The 15798-nt window shown below is 42.8% G+C and overlaps 1 protein-coding gene across 2 annotated transcripts in view; it reads right to left on the bottom strand.

The window, feature by feature from the left end:
• Positions 1-1215: 1215 nt before the first annotated feature.
• The window catches only part of COL6A6 (collagen type VI alpha 6 chain), a 135112-nt gene continuing 120529 nt past the window's right edge, over positions 1216-15798 (bottom strand). For both annotated transcript variants that reach the window (XM_027872426.1, XM_027872427.1), the window contains exons 35-37: positions 11127-11798; positions 5944-6040; positions 1216-2757 (exon numbers count right to left, since the gene is read on the bottom strand). In XM_027872426.1, the coding sequence (XP_027728227.1) occupies positions 2589-2757; positions 5944-6040; positions 11127-11798 (938 nt within the window). In that variant the 3' untranslated portion in view covers positions 1216-2588. The remainder of the gene's footprint in view (positions 2758-5943; positions 6041-11126; positions 11799-15798) is intronic.

Raw genomic sequence — 15798 nt, forward strand, 5'->3', positions numbered from 1 at the left:
ACAAAAGTTTTGAGCTTAGAAGACCAGAAAACTGAAAATGGATCACCTGGTGAAGAAATGTTCTAAAAAAAAAAAAAACCTGTCTCCCAATTAGTTTTCCTTAATTATAAGTATGAGGTTCCAGTCCTGCTTCTGACATATCTTGGCTGTGTGACTGTGGCTGAGTCACCTCTTTGTCCCTGTCAGCTGCCTTGGTGTGGGAGTGTGAATAAAATGACATGCAACCCCTAGTTCCTTCCCAACAATGACAACAGACTAAGTAAAACATACCCCCCTTTCACTGAGCCCTTTTACTGCAGCCCACCGTAGCGTTCCCAGGTTCAGGGTTTCATGCTGGTTAGCAGTTAGCTCCGTAAATGACCACGCCCCACCGTAAAGGGCTATCTTTGGTTTATCCTAAAGGCCAGAATGATCAAATGGACATATGTAAACGTATGTGTGCCCAGGAGCTCAGTGACTTGGCCTAATTGGGAAACAAACACAGTGTTGGCCTCTTCAGTATTTTATCCACAATCTCCTTAAAAGTCCTGTTAACCATATTTATAATTAAAAGAACACAGAGATGGGGGGGTTGGGGATGTGTATTGGGAATAAATTCTACATACACTACAACAGTGAACATTTTTCAGAATTCTTTTTCCCTGGATCTATGGAAGAAAGACTCTTGTGCTTGACCTCTTCAGTTTCCTTGGAAAGCTGCCACTTTTAAACTTTTCACCGGTCATTGCTGCTCAGTGCCATCAGATGCATGGCATCCTACCAACAAACAGAACAGATTCTTGTAGAAAGAATTGGGAGAGAATTTCACGATGCTGATTAATATCATACACGTGTCCACATATATATTTAGCTTTTAGATGTGGAGAGGAGAAAGGAAGGAGGTTGCGTCTATGGGGTCATTGAGCCTGTTTCCACAGGCTATTGGCTCAAGCCTCTTTTGAATTTCATGTAAATATTGCTTAATCCAAAAAGTCCGACTCATTGCCCTACTGTATAAGAATCATGGGAGCCATAGATTTGGACTAATTATGAATTCATTTGTTTCAGAGTGAGTGTTTCACCCTCATGACAGATCAGACCTGCCTGTTTACTTGGCGCCTGGTCACTAAATTAAACTCGTCACTAGAGCCTTCAATTAACTGGGCTTTTCCCCCTAGTGTTTCACTTTCAGGCAAGAAAGGCGAGTCTTTAAAAAATGAAAACCAAACAACTGCGTTGACAGATGGGATTTATTTATTTTAAATTAGCTTCCACCCTAGGCCCTGGAGCTTGTGCATGCCGAGGCGAATCTCATGTCGTGTACACCTACAGTCTAATACGATAAGAATTTATATTCAGAATGACAGGTATTAGAAGGAACCTCAATCGCCTAAAGCAGATCATCTTACTTAACAAAGGAGAAATAGACTAATATAGTTCCAACATGTTTTCAACAACCAGAACTGAACCAAAAAACCCCAAACAACCTTTTCTGCTTAAATTAGCAAAAAAGTCAATTAACCAGAACTAATCTTAAAAAAAAAAAAAATGCAGTGAAGTTTTTTTTTTTCTTGACAGTCTGAACTGTAATGTTCCCCACCTATATTGGGGAAAAAAAAAAAACAACTGAATAAACCACAAAAACCACAGATATGCTTTCCTCTGCATTAAGTTGTCATTTCCCCTTTGACACCTGAGTATGAATATTATGTAAAACTCCTTGGAGCTCTTGGTCCCCTGAAGTCTGTGGAAGCCGGCTCTGTAGTTTTGCCCGAGTGAGATGGGCAGAACTCGGGGTGTGGTGGGCGAGATAAAGAGAGGTATGGAAAAGAAATCTGGCTCATGTATTAAAGACTGACCCACACCTATCTGGGCTGAGGAATGGGAATGAAATGAAGGACAAAGTGCTGCTGCATCCTGATCTTGGGGGTCAGTAAATGACAACCTGGCTGACCCAGTCTTTCCTTCCGAAAGGAAATGGTGGCCCAGGGCCCAAGGGCACAGAGTGCTTGAGGGAAAAGGCAGAGGGTTAGGAGGACCAAGCAGCATCTGAAAATAACCGAGAGCTAAACCACCACCATGACTGCATTTTTGAGCATTAAACAGTTGTAAGTGGAGAAGGCAAGCTGGGTGTGTATAAATCAGACTGGAGTATAATTTGCAAAACCCAACATCGTTGCCATGAGCACACGTCCACACAATCTATACATTGCCCACAGCTCACATATGTGATCTGTAAGCATCAGACTTTTCAATATGCTTAATACGACTGGAAAAACAGCACCTTGATTCTTTGATTCTTCCACTTCCCATTTATCATAGTACTCTGAAACTTCAGTTTTAAATTGTTGGAATGGTCTGAGTGTCTAGTCACATAAACACTAAGACAAGGTGTACATGTGACAGGACCAACAGTATGCCAGTGTCACTCAGAAACATTCATCAAATTCAGTCACAGCTCCAAGTTGCTAAATTCAGGAAATTTATCCCCATTTAAATGTGATTTGCTGATTGTTGGTTCAGTACTTAAGCTGCTCAGGCTAGTCCTGGAAATACAATGACTTGGGCACCGCTACCCAACACAGACCGACGTTGCACTCGGCAGCTTCTTAAAGATGAGGCCTGGGAACAATGCTTGGCATTTTGTTTGCAGTTTTAAGGAGACGGGATGTATTCCTGGTATAAGCATTAGTGTTCCAAACAGCATTACCCCATGCTACTCGAGAGAGAGGTTTTTTGGACAGAAACTTTGCTCCGAATGGTCCAGCACGGGCAAGGCTACATAAGAGAAAGATGGAAAACACATCAGAGGGTAAAGAAAGCCAATTTTGTCCAATTATGAATAAAAATGTAATGGTTACTCTACCTTCTGAAATTACTTTTGTGCCCATTTTCATTTTACCTCAGGATCCTAGAGCTAGAAGAAACCTTAGAAGCTTATCTAATCACTTCATTTTACAAATGAAAAAACCAGTTCAGAGAAGCTGTGACTTCCCCATTTTTCATTTTCACCCACATATTTTTTAAAGTTGTACATGTGACCAGTTCCTATGCTGTAAGCCTTATGTTCCTTGTTCCTGGTGCTTGGTCTCCACAATTCACTGCTTTTTCATTTACTCCACCAATAAATGAACAATGGAAAGAAACAGACAGAAAACTCCCAAGAGTCGATTTTGCAAATTATAAGAAGCTCTGGCAAAATGTTTGGTAGAGAAAAGAAAGATTAAAAAGACACATTAAAAATAGCTTTTGTTGTTGTATCAAAAGGAAACTAAAGGGGTGCCTAGTTATTCAGAAATGGCTAAAGTAATTATTTGTATGTGGACTGTTGTGCCCAAAGAAATGATGAAACGGACAGACTGAGGGGAACCCAGAAGATCTGTATAATGAATGCAGAGAGAAGGAGGCAGAACTAGAATAGTGTATCTAATAAACATTATTACAGAGAAAAACAACTTTGGCATTGGAACTTTAGTCAACACGATAATAAACCAGGAGCCCCAAAGAATGAAGAGACACGTCAGCCCTGTCCTGCCAGAGAGGTATTGGATTCAGAATGCACGACATATTGGACAAGTCAATGAGGAAATTTGCTTCATTGACAATGTGTATTCATTATAAGGCTTTCCTTTATTTTCATGTTGTTAAATTGGAGGGAGGAGAGTGGAAGGGAGAAAATAAATGTTCACTGGAAAAAATAAAATACTAAAGAAAGTTTGTTAGGAAACAAATATTAAAAATGCCAGTTCAAATTAGGTCAGGAAGGAGTGAGGCAGGTTAGGAGAAGGGGAAGAACTGTATTGAATTGTGGATGTCAATGTCCATGTAGCCTGGACATATTAATGAATAAACTATAAACTAAAGAGCTTTTGCCTATTACCAGAATTACCTTTGAGATACACACACACACACACACACACACACACACACACACAACTACATATAATATGCATATAGATAGATATAGATATGTATGTCTGTAGAGAGATTTTGTTTATTATCAGAGTTACCTTTCATACATATGATATACATATACATACTTGTATGTGTGTTCGTATATATATATATATACACATATGTGTGTGTGTGTGTGTGTGTATAATGATCCCCCTTCATTCAGAAGATAGACATTTTTTAAGTAGCTTTTTGACAGGTATAATTTTCATACCATAGTTGGTTGAACTGTCTTGGTCTCAGTGCCCCACTCACTTTAAGGGCCAGGCAGAAGCAATTTCCTAACTGGGTACCATAATGAACAGGTGACTGCCTGCCTGCCTTTTATTGTGTCTAGGCTGACAGGGCTCTTACCACAGGTCTTCCCTGGACAGTCAACCCTGGCTGGCCATCTGTCTCCTTGGTTGTTCGTGGTCTGACATGCTTCCTTTTTTCCCTCTCTAATCTGACAAGCACCATTTATCTTCCACCTATATCTCAAGAAGCCCAGGGGGGGATGAGCCAATTCTCACTCAAGCTGTCCTGAGGAACTGCAAAGTCATCTTTGTTGCTTCTCACGCTCCCCATACACAGCTGGTACTTTTATCTCAGACAGTCTCTGGTGTTCAGTCCAATCTGCTGGCTTTCCACTCACATTTCCTGTGCACAGTACAATTAAGGGTTGCCAGGGGAAGTTGTGTGGGCTTATCTTCTGTTGCATTTATTGGATACTGAGAGACAAATCTGACAAGGTTCAGCCAACATAAACTGTGAGAAAGCTCACAAATAATGCCATTGACTTCCTGTCTGAATCCCTTATTGCCCTCTCAGTTTGTCAGCAATGCCGTCATTTGTGAGACATACAGGAGCTGCCCTTGGCATACCTAGAGTTATTTGGAAAAGGGGAAACCAATAAACAAAAAAACCTACCTTCCAAAACTTATTAGAGCTTGTCATTCAGGCTCTTAAAATGGAGAATACAGTGTTTTGAATACAATTTTAACTGTATAGATTGTCTCAAGGGATGTCTTCATAGTCCCTAAGGTGCCCAGAAAACCAGGATGAGTTCACCACCTACTGAGGTTGTCACATGACTACGAACAAGCTACCTTATTGTAACAGCTACCCTGAGTCCCTAACCCCTGGGCCTGTCAAATGATACTCGTTTCACTTCATTCTAGAAAGGGAGGATCAACAGACACCTTCAGTTTAGAAGAGTCGTTAGGCTAGCTTTACTTCCGGAGGCATTTGCTGCTGGACAGTTCCCTGGTTGATTACTCAGTACTAGGGGAGCCCATTCTCATCCCGGCAGTTGAAAGTTCTCTCTGGGCTTCAAATCAGGCTGAAAAACCCGTAAAAATAAGACACAAACACGATTGATTTGATGGGAACATTTCTTGTCCCAATCTTCATCAGAGGTCAGGGATATGAACATAATTCCTAATGCAACTACCTATCAAGAGTGGTCCTGGCATGTAATTTCTGGCATATGCAGAGGCAGCATGACTTATTAGAAAGAACTAGGGACTGGTAGGCAGAAGACAGCTGGGTTCAAGCTTCACCTTGGCCACTTACTAGCTGTGTGACCTTGGGCAAATAACTTAAACTCTCTGAGCTTCTGTTTCCTCATATACAAAATGGGGATAATAATATCTATATTCCTTACTGAACAAGACTTAATGAGATAATGTATGTACAACACTGTAAGTTTTAGGACCATACCTCAGGACCTAGAAGGGACCCAAGAGGCCATCTAGTTCCACCCTTTCGTTTTATAGATGTGGAAAATAAAGTCTTGGAGTACAATATGATTTTTATTAGCTGGCTTTCATTTCTAGGAAGGAGAGATGTATATATGTAAAAAACTTACAGAAGCATGCTAGTGTCTCTCTCCTACAAACTCAGACTGAATTTGTTTTCTAAAGCACATCACACAGAAACAAGTGCAGAAGGGAGAACTGGAAATACTTCTGATAACAATGAAATCCATGTGTCTGGTCTACCAGACACATGATAGATGCTCCAACTTACAGGTGGCTTTGTTGTTTCAAAGGCTGCTTTGGTTCTGGAAGGCTGACTTTACTGCATTTTGCTTTGAAGTTTATTGGTGGATACCTGTTGAGTGCACCTAGGGAGAGAGCAGGTTGTTATTAGGGTTACAGTAGTTTCCTGTCAACATGATTGTAAATCTACATGCTATTCAGTGTAGGACTTTCCACTTCTCATTACCTACTTCAGAAACAGACAGTGACTGAAGTGGTAAAATATGTTACACATTAAATTTCTCAGCAAACTCATTTGTGTATACAGAAAATCCATCTATGTTAAGTGTTGTTGCTGCCACAAATGCTAAGTGACGCCACTGTCAAAGGATTCTGGGTAAGAAGAATTACTACTTGGCTAGAAGATGCAGGACCACAAAACATGGTATGATCCAACCACACCTGCCCAGCCTTAAGACCTCAAGGGTCCAAATTCCTTCACTGTCTAAATCCCCTCACTACTGAGCCCTGCTATGTCCCAAGAGCTCCAGCAATTGCTAATGGAAGGACCTCAGTATCAGAGGCTGGGGGAGTCAATCCACACAGCAGATTGACAGATGCTTCTCATTGAGAACTAAAGAGCCCAGGCTGGGGGACTCATCCTGAGGATGGAGCAGCTATATCTTTTTTTTTTCCCCCTTTGGTGAGGCAGTCAAGGTTAAGTGATTTGCCCAGGGTCACACAGCTACTAAGTGTCAAGTGTCTGAAGCTGCATTTGAACTCAGGTCCTGACTCCAAAGCCAGAGCTCTATCCACTGTGCTACCTAGCTGCCCCTGGAGCAGCTGTGTTGACTTCTGTATCAACTCCCAGAATCCTTCTCCCCTAATTTGTGAACACATCATTTGCCTCAGAACACAGATAACTAATAAACATGCTCCGGAGTTTGATTTTGCAGGAGGTTTGCCTTAGGAACCTATTTTTAAAATATTTAATACTTTATACATTTTATAAGTATTATATATAATTTTACATGTTTAATTTTTCTACCCACTGGGAATTGCCATCCTTAATGCTTTATCTAGACATCTAAATATTATTCTCTACCCTGGCACACTAATAATAATAATGATGCTAACATTTTTTAGCCCTCTTTTGTAGGGGAGGAAACAGGCTCAGAGAAATTAAGTCACTTACCCATGTTCACATACTTAGTAAATACTGGAGGTGGGACCCAAGGCAAGGGATTCCCGAGTCCAAGGCCAGCACTTTATCCACTTGCTACACTGCTTCTAGCATTAGACCCCAATGAAATCTCAATAACTTTCACTTGGATGCTAATCCCACCAAGAAGCCAAACAAAAAATGTAAATGAAAGGAAAATCTAATAAAGCAAGGATCTGACCTCTAAATGGACTAATCTGGGTGATATTTTGCATTTTCCCCCTGTTCTGCAAGGTTACAAGGTTTTTGGAATGAACAGCTATGGCTTAACTGCCAAATCGAATGACCTTTTCTCAATCCTTATCCTTCTTGAGCTCTCTGCATCATTCCAAACAGTTAATACCTTCTCCTCCTGGATACTTCTCCCCACCCAGGCTTTTGTGACTTTGTTCTCTCCTGGGTCTCCTTGTATCTATTGGTCCACTTCTCAGTCTCCCTTGCTGGCTCTTCATCCACATCACACCACTAACTGCAGGTGCCCCCTTCCCTTTTCATACAATACTACCTCTCTTGGTGATCTCATCAGCTCCTGTGGCTTCAGTTATTGTCTCCGTGCAGATGATTTCCAGATTCATATATCTAGATATAGATATACGGAGATGGATAGATGGATACGGCCTCAATCTTTCTTAGTTCCAATTACACATCTTTGACTGCCTCTTGAATATCTTTACTTAAATTGAGGTCAAATTCAACAGGTCTATTACAGAACTCATTACCATTCCCTCATCCCCAACTCTCCCATCTTCCCAACTGACCCATTACTGTCAAGGGCACTACTATGCTCCTAGTCACCCAGGTCAAAACCCCAGAATCATTCTCAACTCCCCACTCTTATCCCAGATATCTAAACCAATGCCAAACCTCAGTATCACTCATATATGTCCCCTTCTCTCTGTTCATTAAGGCATGAGCCTAGTTCAGGGCCCTCATCACCTCTCACCTGGACCACTACAACCGTTAAAGCCTTAAGTCTCTCCCCACTCCAATCCACCCTCCTCTCAATTGCTAAGGCAACTTTTCTAAAGCCTCTATCTGGCTCACATCATTCTCATGGTCAAGGAGCTCCATGGACTCCCTACTATTTCCAGGATAAAATAGAAAATGATCTGACATTTAAGGTTCTCTCTAACCTGGCCCCTTCCTAACTTTTCAGGCTTCTTATACCTTACCCCACTCCACACACTTGATGATCCAGCTCACATTAGTCTACTTGCACTTCTCTTGGACAGGACACTCATTTCCTACCTCTCTGCCTTTGCATCTGCTCTCTTCTGTGCTTGGAAAGCTCATCCCCCTCACCTCCAATTCCTCGTGTTCCTGGCTTCCTTCAAAACTCAGCTCTAATAGAAGACTTGGACACAACTGAACGACAACCACCAAAATCTGCCTACCTCAATGCCTTCCCTTGCAGACTATCGTCACTTCGTCTGCATAAACCTTGTGTGTACCCAGTTACTTGGGCGCCATCTCCTCCACTATCATTATCATAACTAACATTTATACATCACTTACTATGTGCCAGGCATTGTCCTAAGCACTTTACAATTAGAATCTCATTTGATCCTCACAACAACCCTGGGAGGTAGATGCCATTATTGTCCCATTTTCATTTGAGGAAACTGAGGCAAACAGGTTAAGTGACTTGCCCAGGGTCACGTAGCTAGAAAGGGTCTGAGGCCGACTTGAACTCTGGTCTTCTTGACTCCAGGCCCAGAGCTCTATCCACTGTACTTTTTGAGGACTGGAACTGGTTCTCTCTTTCTTGACATCCCAGCCCTTAGCTCACAGTGCGTAGAGCACAGTAAAAACTTAATACTTTCTTTTGACTGACTCTTAGAATGATGTGTTAAGAATAAGTAAGGCTCAGCCCAGTGTATGGGAGTTTTCATATTACTTCTGAGGCTTTCCTCCCTTCCAGACTCGCAGCTCATGTTCCAGAGGGTGGAAGGTGCCAGATGTCTGACCTCCAGATGGGTGGTGACGTGGCTGCTATGCTTTTCTCTCCAAAGAGAAGCAAATCGCTTTCACATATATCTTACTTATGTTAAATAATTTGGGTTCTTTTTTTTTTTTTTAAGCAGGGATGGATCATTGAGCTCAACATTTATGCTACTACTGTTGTGACCGTTAACCATAGCACTCTCCCAGACCCTGCTGCTGCATGCATAATAGCGTGTGCAGCTGCTGTGATGACTCCTTCTTCATAGGAGCCTGAGGTTGGACATGAAAAGTTCTGGAGCCTGGGATTCCCATCACACTTTATCACCTCTAGTTTTCTGACCATGAGGTAGGGATGTCTTCAGGTCTTATCCTGTAACTTATTAAATGAGTCTGTTTTCAACATGTGGCTGATGCTGGCCATATATAGGCACCAACATGTCCAATAAAATCTCAGATCCTTCTTTAGCTCAAGCATATATCTCTACTGCCTGTGAAGTTCCCATTTCCTGATATCGATCCCAAGGGTTGCATGCTGTAAATGTTTTCTTGGAACCATTGAACACAGAGCAAAGAGCCTCAGGTCTAAATCGGGCTTTCTTTCTTCCTGCATAATTGGGGAGCTAAATGTGATTTCACTGATACAGCGAACTTCTAGGTAACGAAACTCCCTTTGATGATGCAGGCAGACACCTTCTCTGCCACTTACAGCCTAAGGAATTTGCCCAAATCACTGACAAGTTGAGTTACCTGCCCAGAGTCACACTGCTGGTATGTATGTCTCAGAGACAGGACTTGAACTCATGTCTCCCTGGCTTGGAGGCCAGCCTGCCATTCACTACACCCATCTCTCTATTTCTCTGATAAACCATTATTCCTCTCTGGCTCTCAGTTTCCTCTTTGATAAAATGGGGGGGGGAGAGATCAGAGAAAGCTCAGGGAGACATGATGTGTGCTTGGTGGTCTGTCAGGTGGGAGAGGGATGATATTAGACTTGCTCAGGGGACAAAACAAGGATCAGTGGGTAGAATTGTAGAAAGAAGGAGCTTCTCAACATTTAAGGATGTCTGGAGGAGAAATGGGCCGCCTCGCAGAATAGCAGAGTTAGACACCTCCTCAGAGGGCCTCTTGTCAGGGATTCTCTAGAGGGGACCATAAGGCTAGGTGGTGTTTGAGGTTCCCTTCCAACTTGGACATTCCATGTCTAAACCAACCCCAGAGCTCAGCCTTAATTGCTCTGATTCTGAGTTCTAGTTTATTGAGCCAGCCACTCTCTGCAGGTGCTTTACTCTCCAGTCATTAACCTAGGGTCCATAAATCCCCAAGGGCCTCCTGCACCCCTAGGACTCCCCAAGGAGTCTGTGGGTAGATTTCACAGGGTCTGTGTACTTAGTCTTTTCTTCAATTATTCAAAAACATGATTCTGAGAAGGGACCTGACCAGACTGCACACAAAAAAAGTTAAGTTACATTTAAATAAATATCGAGGCCGTGCTTCTGAGGCAGAATCAGTGAAGAAAGATGGTCCGTGTTTCTTTTTATGAGTCCAAGTTGCAGTAATTACCAGCACCCCAAGAAATCCAAGGCCTTTTCATAAGGCAACGCTTCATTCTGATGGACAGAATGATGCCTCTGAAGACTGCAAACGCTGCCTTAGGATCTTAAATAAACACGGAACCAAGTCTCGCTTATTTATTTCTTCTTGGCTCTTACTTTTGGTGTTCACGGATAAAAACATAATTTTCCATGGAAGAGCGCTATGCTAATGTTATGTGGCAGAAGTTTCCAGTCCCTAACTCAACTGCACCCTGTAACCTCCCAGTCTCCCAGACCCTGCTGTTCCATGCACCACAATGTGTGTGCAGCTGCTGGGATGACTCCTTCTTCTCAGGAACCCAAGAGCAGACATGAGACATTCTGGAGCCTGGGATTCCTGTCACACTTTATCACTCCTAGCTTTCCTTCTGACCATGCCATTTGTTCCCTTGGAGGATGCCAGGGAGACGCCCGAGTGCATGGCTGCCTCTTGGCCCATTTTATGAACACCAAAGGGAGAAGAGAACTACTCACGTCGGATGGAGTTTATAAAGGATTTCACAAACTTCACCCCGTATCTGTGGTCTGGTTTGTGAATCCGGCCAAGTTGGACCAAGTGTTGATCGAGGGGCTGGCTGGCTAATTCTTCGAGCTCCTCGTCATTGTGCAAGAGGCCAAAAGAGAACACAAATACGGCGTAACCTTGACATTTGGCCCGCAGAGATTCCTTCTTCAAGACTTTCCTGTCCAAATAACTTGTTTCTCCAGCAGACACCACAAAAATGACTTTGTTTTTTCTCAGGTTGGGTGTGCCCAAGAAGATATTATCGATTGTCCATTGCAGGGCATGACCCAAGAAAGCTTCGCCGTTCAGCTGCTGAACTGATTCTTCAACATGTCTCTTCATCAGGCGCTTATTGTTGTACGTGGTTAAATTGAACTCCGTCCTGACTGGGCTTGACTGAGTATTGGGTACAAAGCCTGGAGGAGCATGGCTCAGTAATGCAACCCGATCCCCAACAGCAGAGGTCTTGGGTTCAAAGGCAACATCAAAGTTATCCAATACTGCTTTCAGGAAAGCTTTCACATCCTCAAACTCAGCACTTCCCACATCTCGGGAGCCTTGGAAAAGGAAGGCTGCATCGATGTAAGCTGGGACTGCTGGAGGCTTAGCCTCCTCACAAGAAGCTTCTGGCTTGCATCGGTCTGCAAAGAAACAATGATTATTGTTGTTACTAAAATGGAAAATGGATGGCAAAAGGGGAAATCAGAGTGTCTAGCCTTTGACTTCTGGAAACTGCATAGATATGTCCCAAAAATCCCAACTGTATAATTTAATGGACTTCTAAATAAATAACCTAAGCAATTACAAAATGCTGGTTCATTTGTCTGAGCGCTCCATTGTACTAAACAGAAGTGTTCACAGAAGGCCTAAAGGGATGAAAAGGATGAAAGGCATCCTGTTTTCTTTACTGCATGACTCCTGCCAGGATCTTTGGCTGTCCACTTGACTTCTTCTGAATTTCAAATCTTATCTGTACCCTGGGGCCCCTATGACTAGTGGAGATAACTGTAACAAATGTTCCCACAATGAGGCCAAATTTGAACTCAGACCTTACTGACTCTGGGCCTGGAGTTAGGAAGACCCATCTTTCCAAATTCAAATCTGGCCTCAGACACTTACTAGCTGTGTGACCCTGGGCAAGTCACTTAACCCTGTTTACCTGTTTCCTCATCTGTAAAATGAGCTGCAGAAGGAAATGGCAAACCACTCCAGTATCTTTGCCAAAAAAAAACCCCAAATGGGGTCATGGAGAGTCAGACATGACTGAAAAAAAATGACTGAACAACATCCTTTAATCATGGTACCAATGCTCCAATAAGAAAATATTTGTAACACTTAACACAGTGTCTAGTACATAATAGGTTTTCAATAAATGCTTGTTCCTTTTCTCTTCCTGTCTTTCCCCCTACCCAGCAGGTACTTTTTCTCACCTACTTCCCTTTTTAAGTAGAAAAATCTTTGAACAATTAAACTTTCATCTCAATTTATACAAGATTAGCATTTATGTTGCAAAACTGGAGCACAGCATACAATACATGTTTGTGGACTTTCATAAGGGACAGAGTCATTCTTCTTAACACGGACATCTCTAATTGCAAATAAATGTTGGAAAAAGAAAAAAGCACTGAGTTGCTTTTCTTTAATTTGACTAACCATTATGGCTATTCAAACTTTCATTATATTTGAAGTTGGAGCTCCAGAAGGGGACTCATGACAGTGACACAGCCCAGAGCAAATGCTCTGTGAGCTCATCAGAGTGAGATAATTCTTCTGTGAGTTCTCCTTCCAGTTAATCAACCAATTAACAACTATTTCTTAAGCTCTCTTTACGTGCTCAGCACCTGCTAGATGCTAGTGATACAAGTAAAAAGAATGAAACTATCCCTCTGAAGTATTGAGTTGACGTTCTAATCGGGAAGCTAGCCCACATAAAAATACGTGCAGCATCAATTGCTGCTGTTGTTCATCCTTCCTTCTCAAAGGGGACCAATGACATCAGGAGGGTGATGTCTTACCTTGCCCATGAATTGGATTTTAGTGAGGCAGGGCTGTGCAAAGTCATCAGCCTTACTCTGTCCTCCAGAGTCATCTGGGTCCAGTGGTGAGACACACATAGGTCAAGACACTGGATGCAGTAGGAAACCTTGGCCTTTCTAAGCTAAGGCCTTTCCCAGGTCTCAGTTTGTCTGAGGCAACACCCATTCAGTGCTCCAGTGATTAAGGGTAGGTAAGGCAAAAGAAGGCCTGGTTTGTCTTCATAAAAGAATCAATCTGGGAGGGGCAGACCTTCAGAGTTTCTGGCCAGAACAGAAACAACTGCTATTTACACTCCTTTTGACCCATCAAAACCCGATAAAGTTAATAAATACACATACAAATGTATGAGGGGGTTTGGGAGGGAGGGACAGGATCAAGAAGGGTTTCAGGCTGAAGTTGTAGCTTCATCTTAAAGGAAAGGAGCCATTCCTGGAAAGGAGGGACTCTAAAGGCAGAGGACTTGGGGATTAAATGCTCCCTACCCTTTACTTTCTTCTTGTGTCATTGACTAAGTCATTAATCCTAGGGAGTCTCCCGAGGCACGGAGAAGGATTACACAGCTAAGAAGCATCAGAGTGAGGAACTCATAATCATACTAGCTAACATTTATATGGCACTTATGTGTCAGGCAACGTGCTAAGCACTTAACAATGATTCTCTCATTTGATCCTCACGACAACCCTGCCAGGTAGGTGATGTTTTATCCCCATTTTACAACTGAGAAAACTGAGGCAAACAGGGGTTAAGTGACTTGCTCAGGGTCACACAGCTAGGAAGTGTGTGAGACTGGATTTGAACCCAGGTCTTCCTGGCTTCAGGTCTGGCACTGTGTGCACCATGATGCCATCTAGCTACCTGACACTAAGCCCAGCACCATATCTGTCCACATTGTACAGCTTCTATGTTGTACATAGTAGGTAGTTAATAAATGTGTGGTGGATGAAAACATGATGTTGTTGTTGATGACCATACTGGCCATTTACCTGCTGTCCACCTCACATATTGTATATTCTGGACATTGTCATCTACTCTTCTACTATACCCTCCCAGGGGACTTAGCCCTTTCACATCTGGAGCACTCAACTTGGGGTCCATGCTGGCCTGACTGGCGAAAGTGTTACAGGGATGACTCTGGACCCATAATCAAATCAGCACCATCACTGTCATGGAAAGGGCATGCCAATCAGCTCCCCTCTGGCTCTTGTTGAGATGGCTAGGTGGCACAGTAGCTAGAATGCTGGACTTGAGAGTCAGGAAGCCCTGAGTTCAAATCCTGCCTCAGGATTTACTTACTAGCTGTGAACCCGGGGCAAGGCATGTGACTTATCCTAGCCTCAGTTTCCTCATCTGTAAAATAGGGATAATAATAGCATCAATAAGATTTTTGTGAGGTTTAAATGTGGTAACATACATTGGTACTTTGTCAACTTTAAAGAGCTATATTGATGCCAGTTCTTCTGATTATTATGGCTTTTCTTATCATTCCTGTGATTTCCTAACTGAAAATCCCTCTCCCAACCCCCATAACTCCCCTATACATTCTGACTTGCCCTTATTGAAGGGCCAGGGCTATCTTGCTTTAGTGTTCAGCACCCAGCAAGAATGTCATGAATGCTTTCGATTCATTCATTCATCAAGTGAAAAGCATGGGAAACGATATGAAACCCACTCAATGGCTGTGATGCCGTTGCTATGATGGAATGCAATGGAGAGTTATGCCCGTGAAAGATTAGTTAATGTGGGGAATCTGAGCATGCAACAGGAAATGCCATGTGTTAGTACTGGTGCTGGAACAATTAGAGATATGGCTATGGACAAATTATCTTTCTCTTGCTGAAATCTAGTGAAGTTTTATGACCGTGTATAATGGTCTGATTAAAAACAAAAAAAAGAAGAGTCCTCTCTCTGTGCACAGGCAGGATGCTGTCTCTGTGATTCCGAGACAGCAGGGTGTCCATTTGTTCAGTAGTGGTTATTTTAATTGCTGAGAACTACAGCCAAAATATCTTTCATCCTGTGCCTAAGAGACCAAGAAAAAAAAAGGTCTGAGCCAAGGAAACTGCAGCAGAAGCCCTCCCTAGACAGAGGCATAACGATTCCTCACTGTGCCACGGACCAACTCAGGGCTGGCTGTACCTGAGGTGTTCATACCTCACGGTGGAGTCTGCCTGTCCTGCCTTTCACTGGGACTCCCATTTCTTCCGGTCACCTCCGAAACAGAGCAACATAACAGGGAGAAGAGATTAAGAGATGGAAGGAAGGGCTGGAGGGAGGGGCAGGAGGAAGAGAGAATCCAAATGGAGAAAGCCACCTTGCCTTCGCTATGTAATCTCATTTACCTGACAAGCATTCAATTCAATTCTACAAGTATTTCTGGTCCTGTCTGTTGAATTGGATTTGAAGGAAGCATTGACACGTTTATGTTAGAGGTGGGAGAGGTGTAGACAGTTTGCTTATAGTGACACACTAAATCCCCAGAAGGTGGGATATGACCTCTTGGCTCAGCCTCCTACACGAGACCAAGCCATTGAGATGCTGGGTGATCTCCTTTCTTTACACTGGAATTAGGGGTACAAGTCTACTTCATGGTCTGTCAAACAAGGA

The sequence above is a fragment of the Vombatus ursinus genome, unplaced genomic scaffold (assembly GCF_900497805.2).
Source record: "Vombatus ursinus unplaced genomic scaffold, bare-nosed wombat genome assembly UNPS02014799.1, whole genome shotgun sequence".
In the NCBI taxonomy this organism is placed as follows: Eukaryota; Metazoa; Chordata; class Mammalia; order Diprotodontia; family Vombatidae; genus Vombatus; species Vombatus ursinus.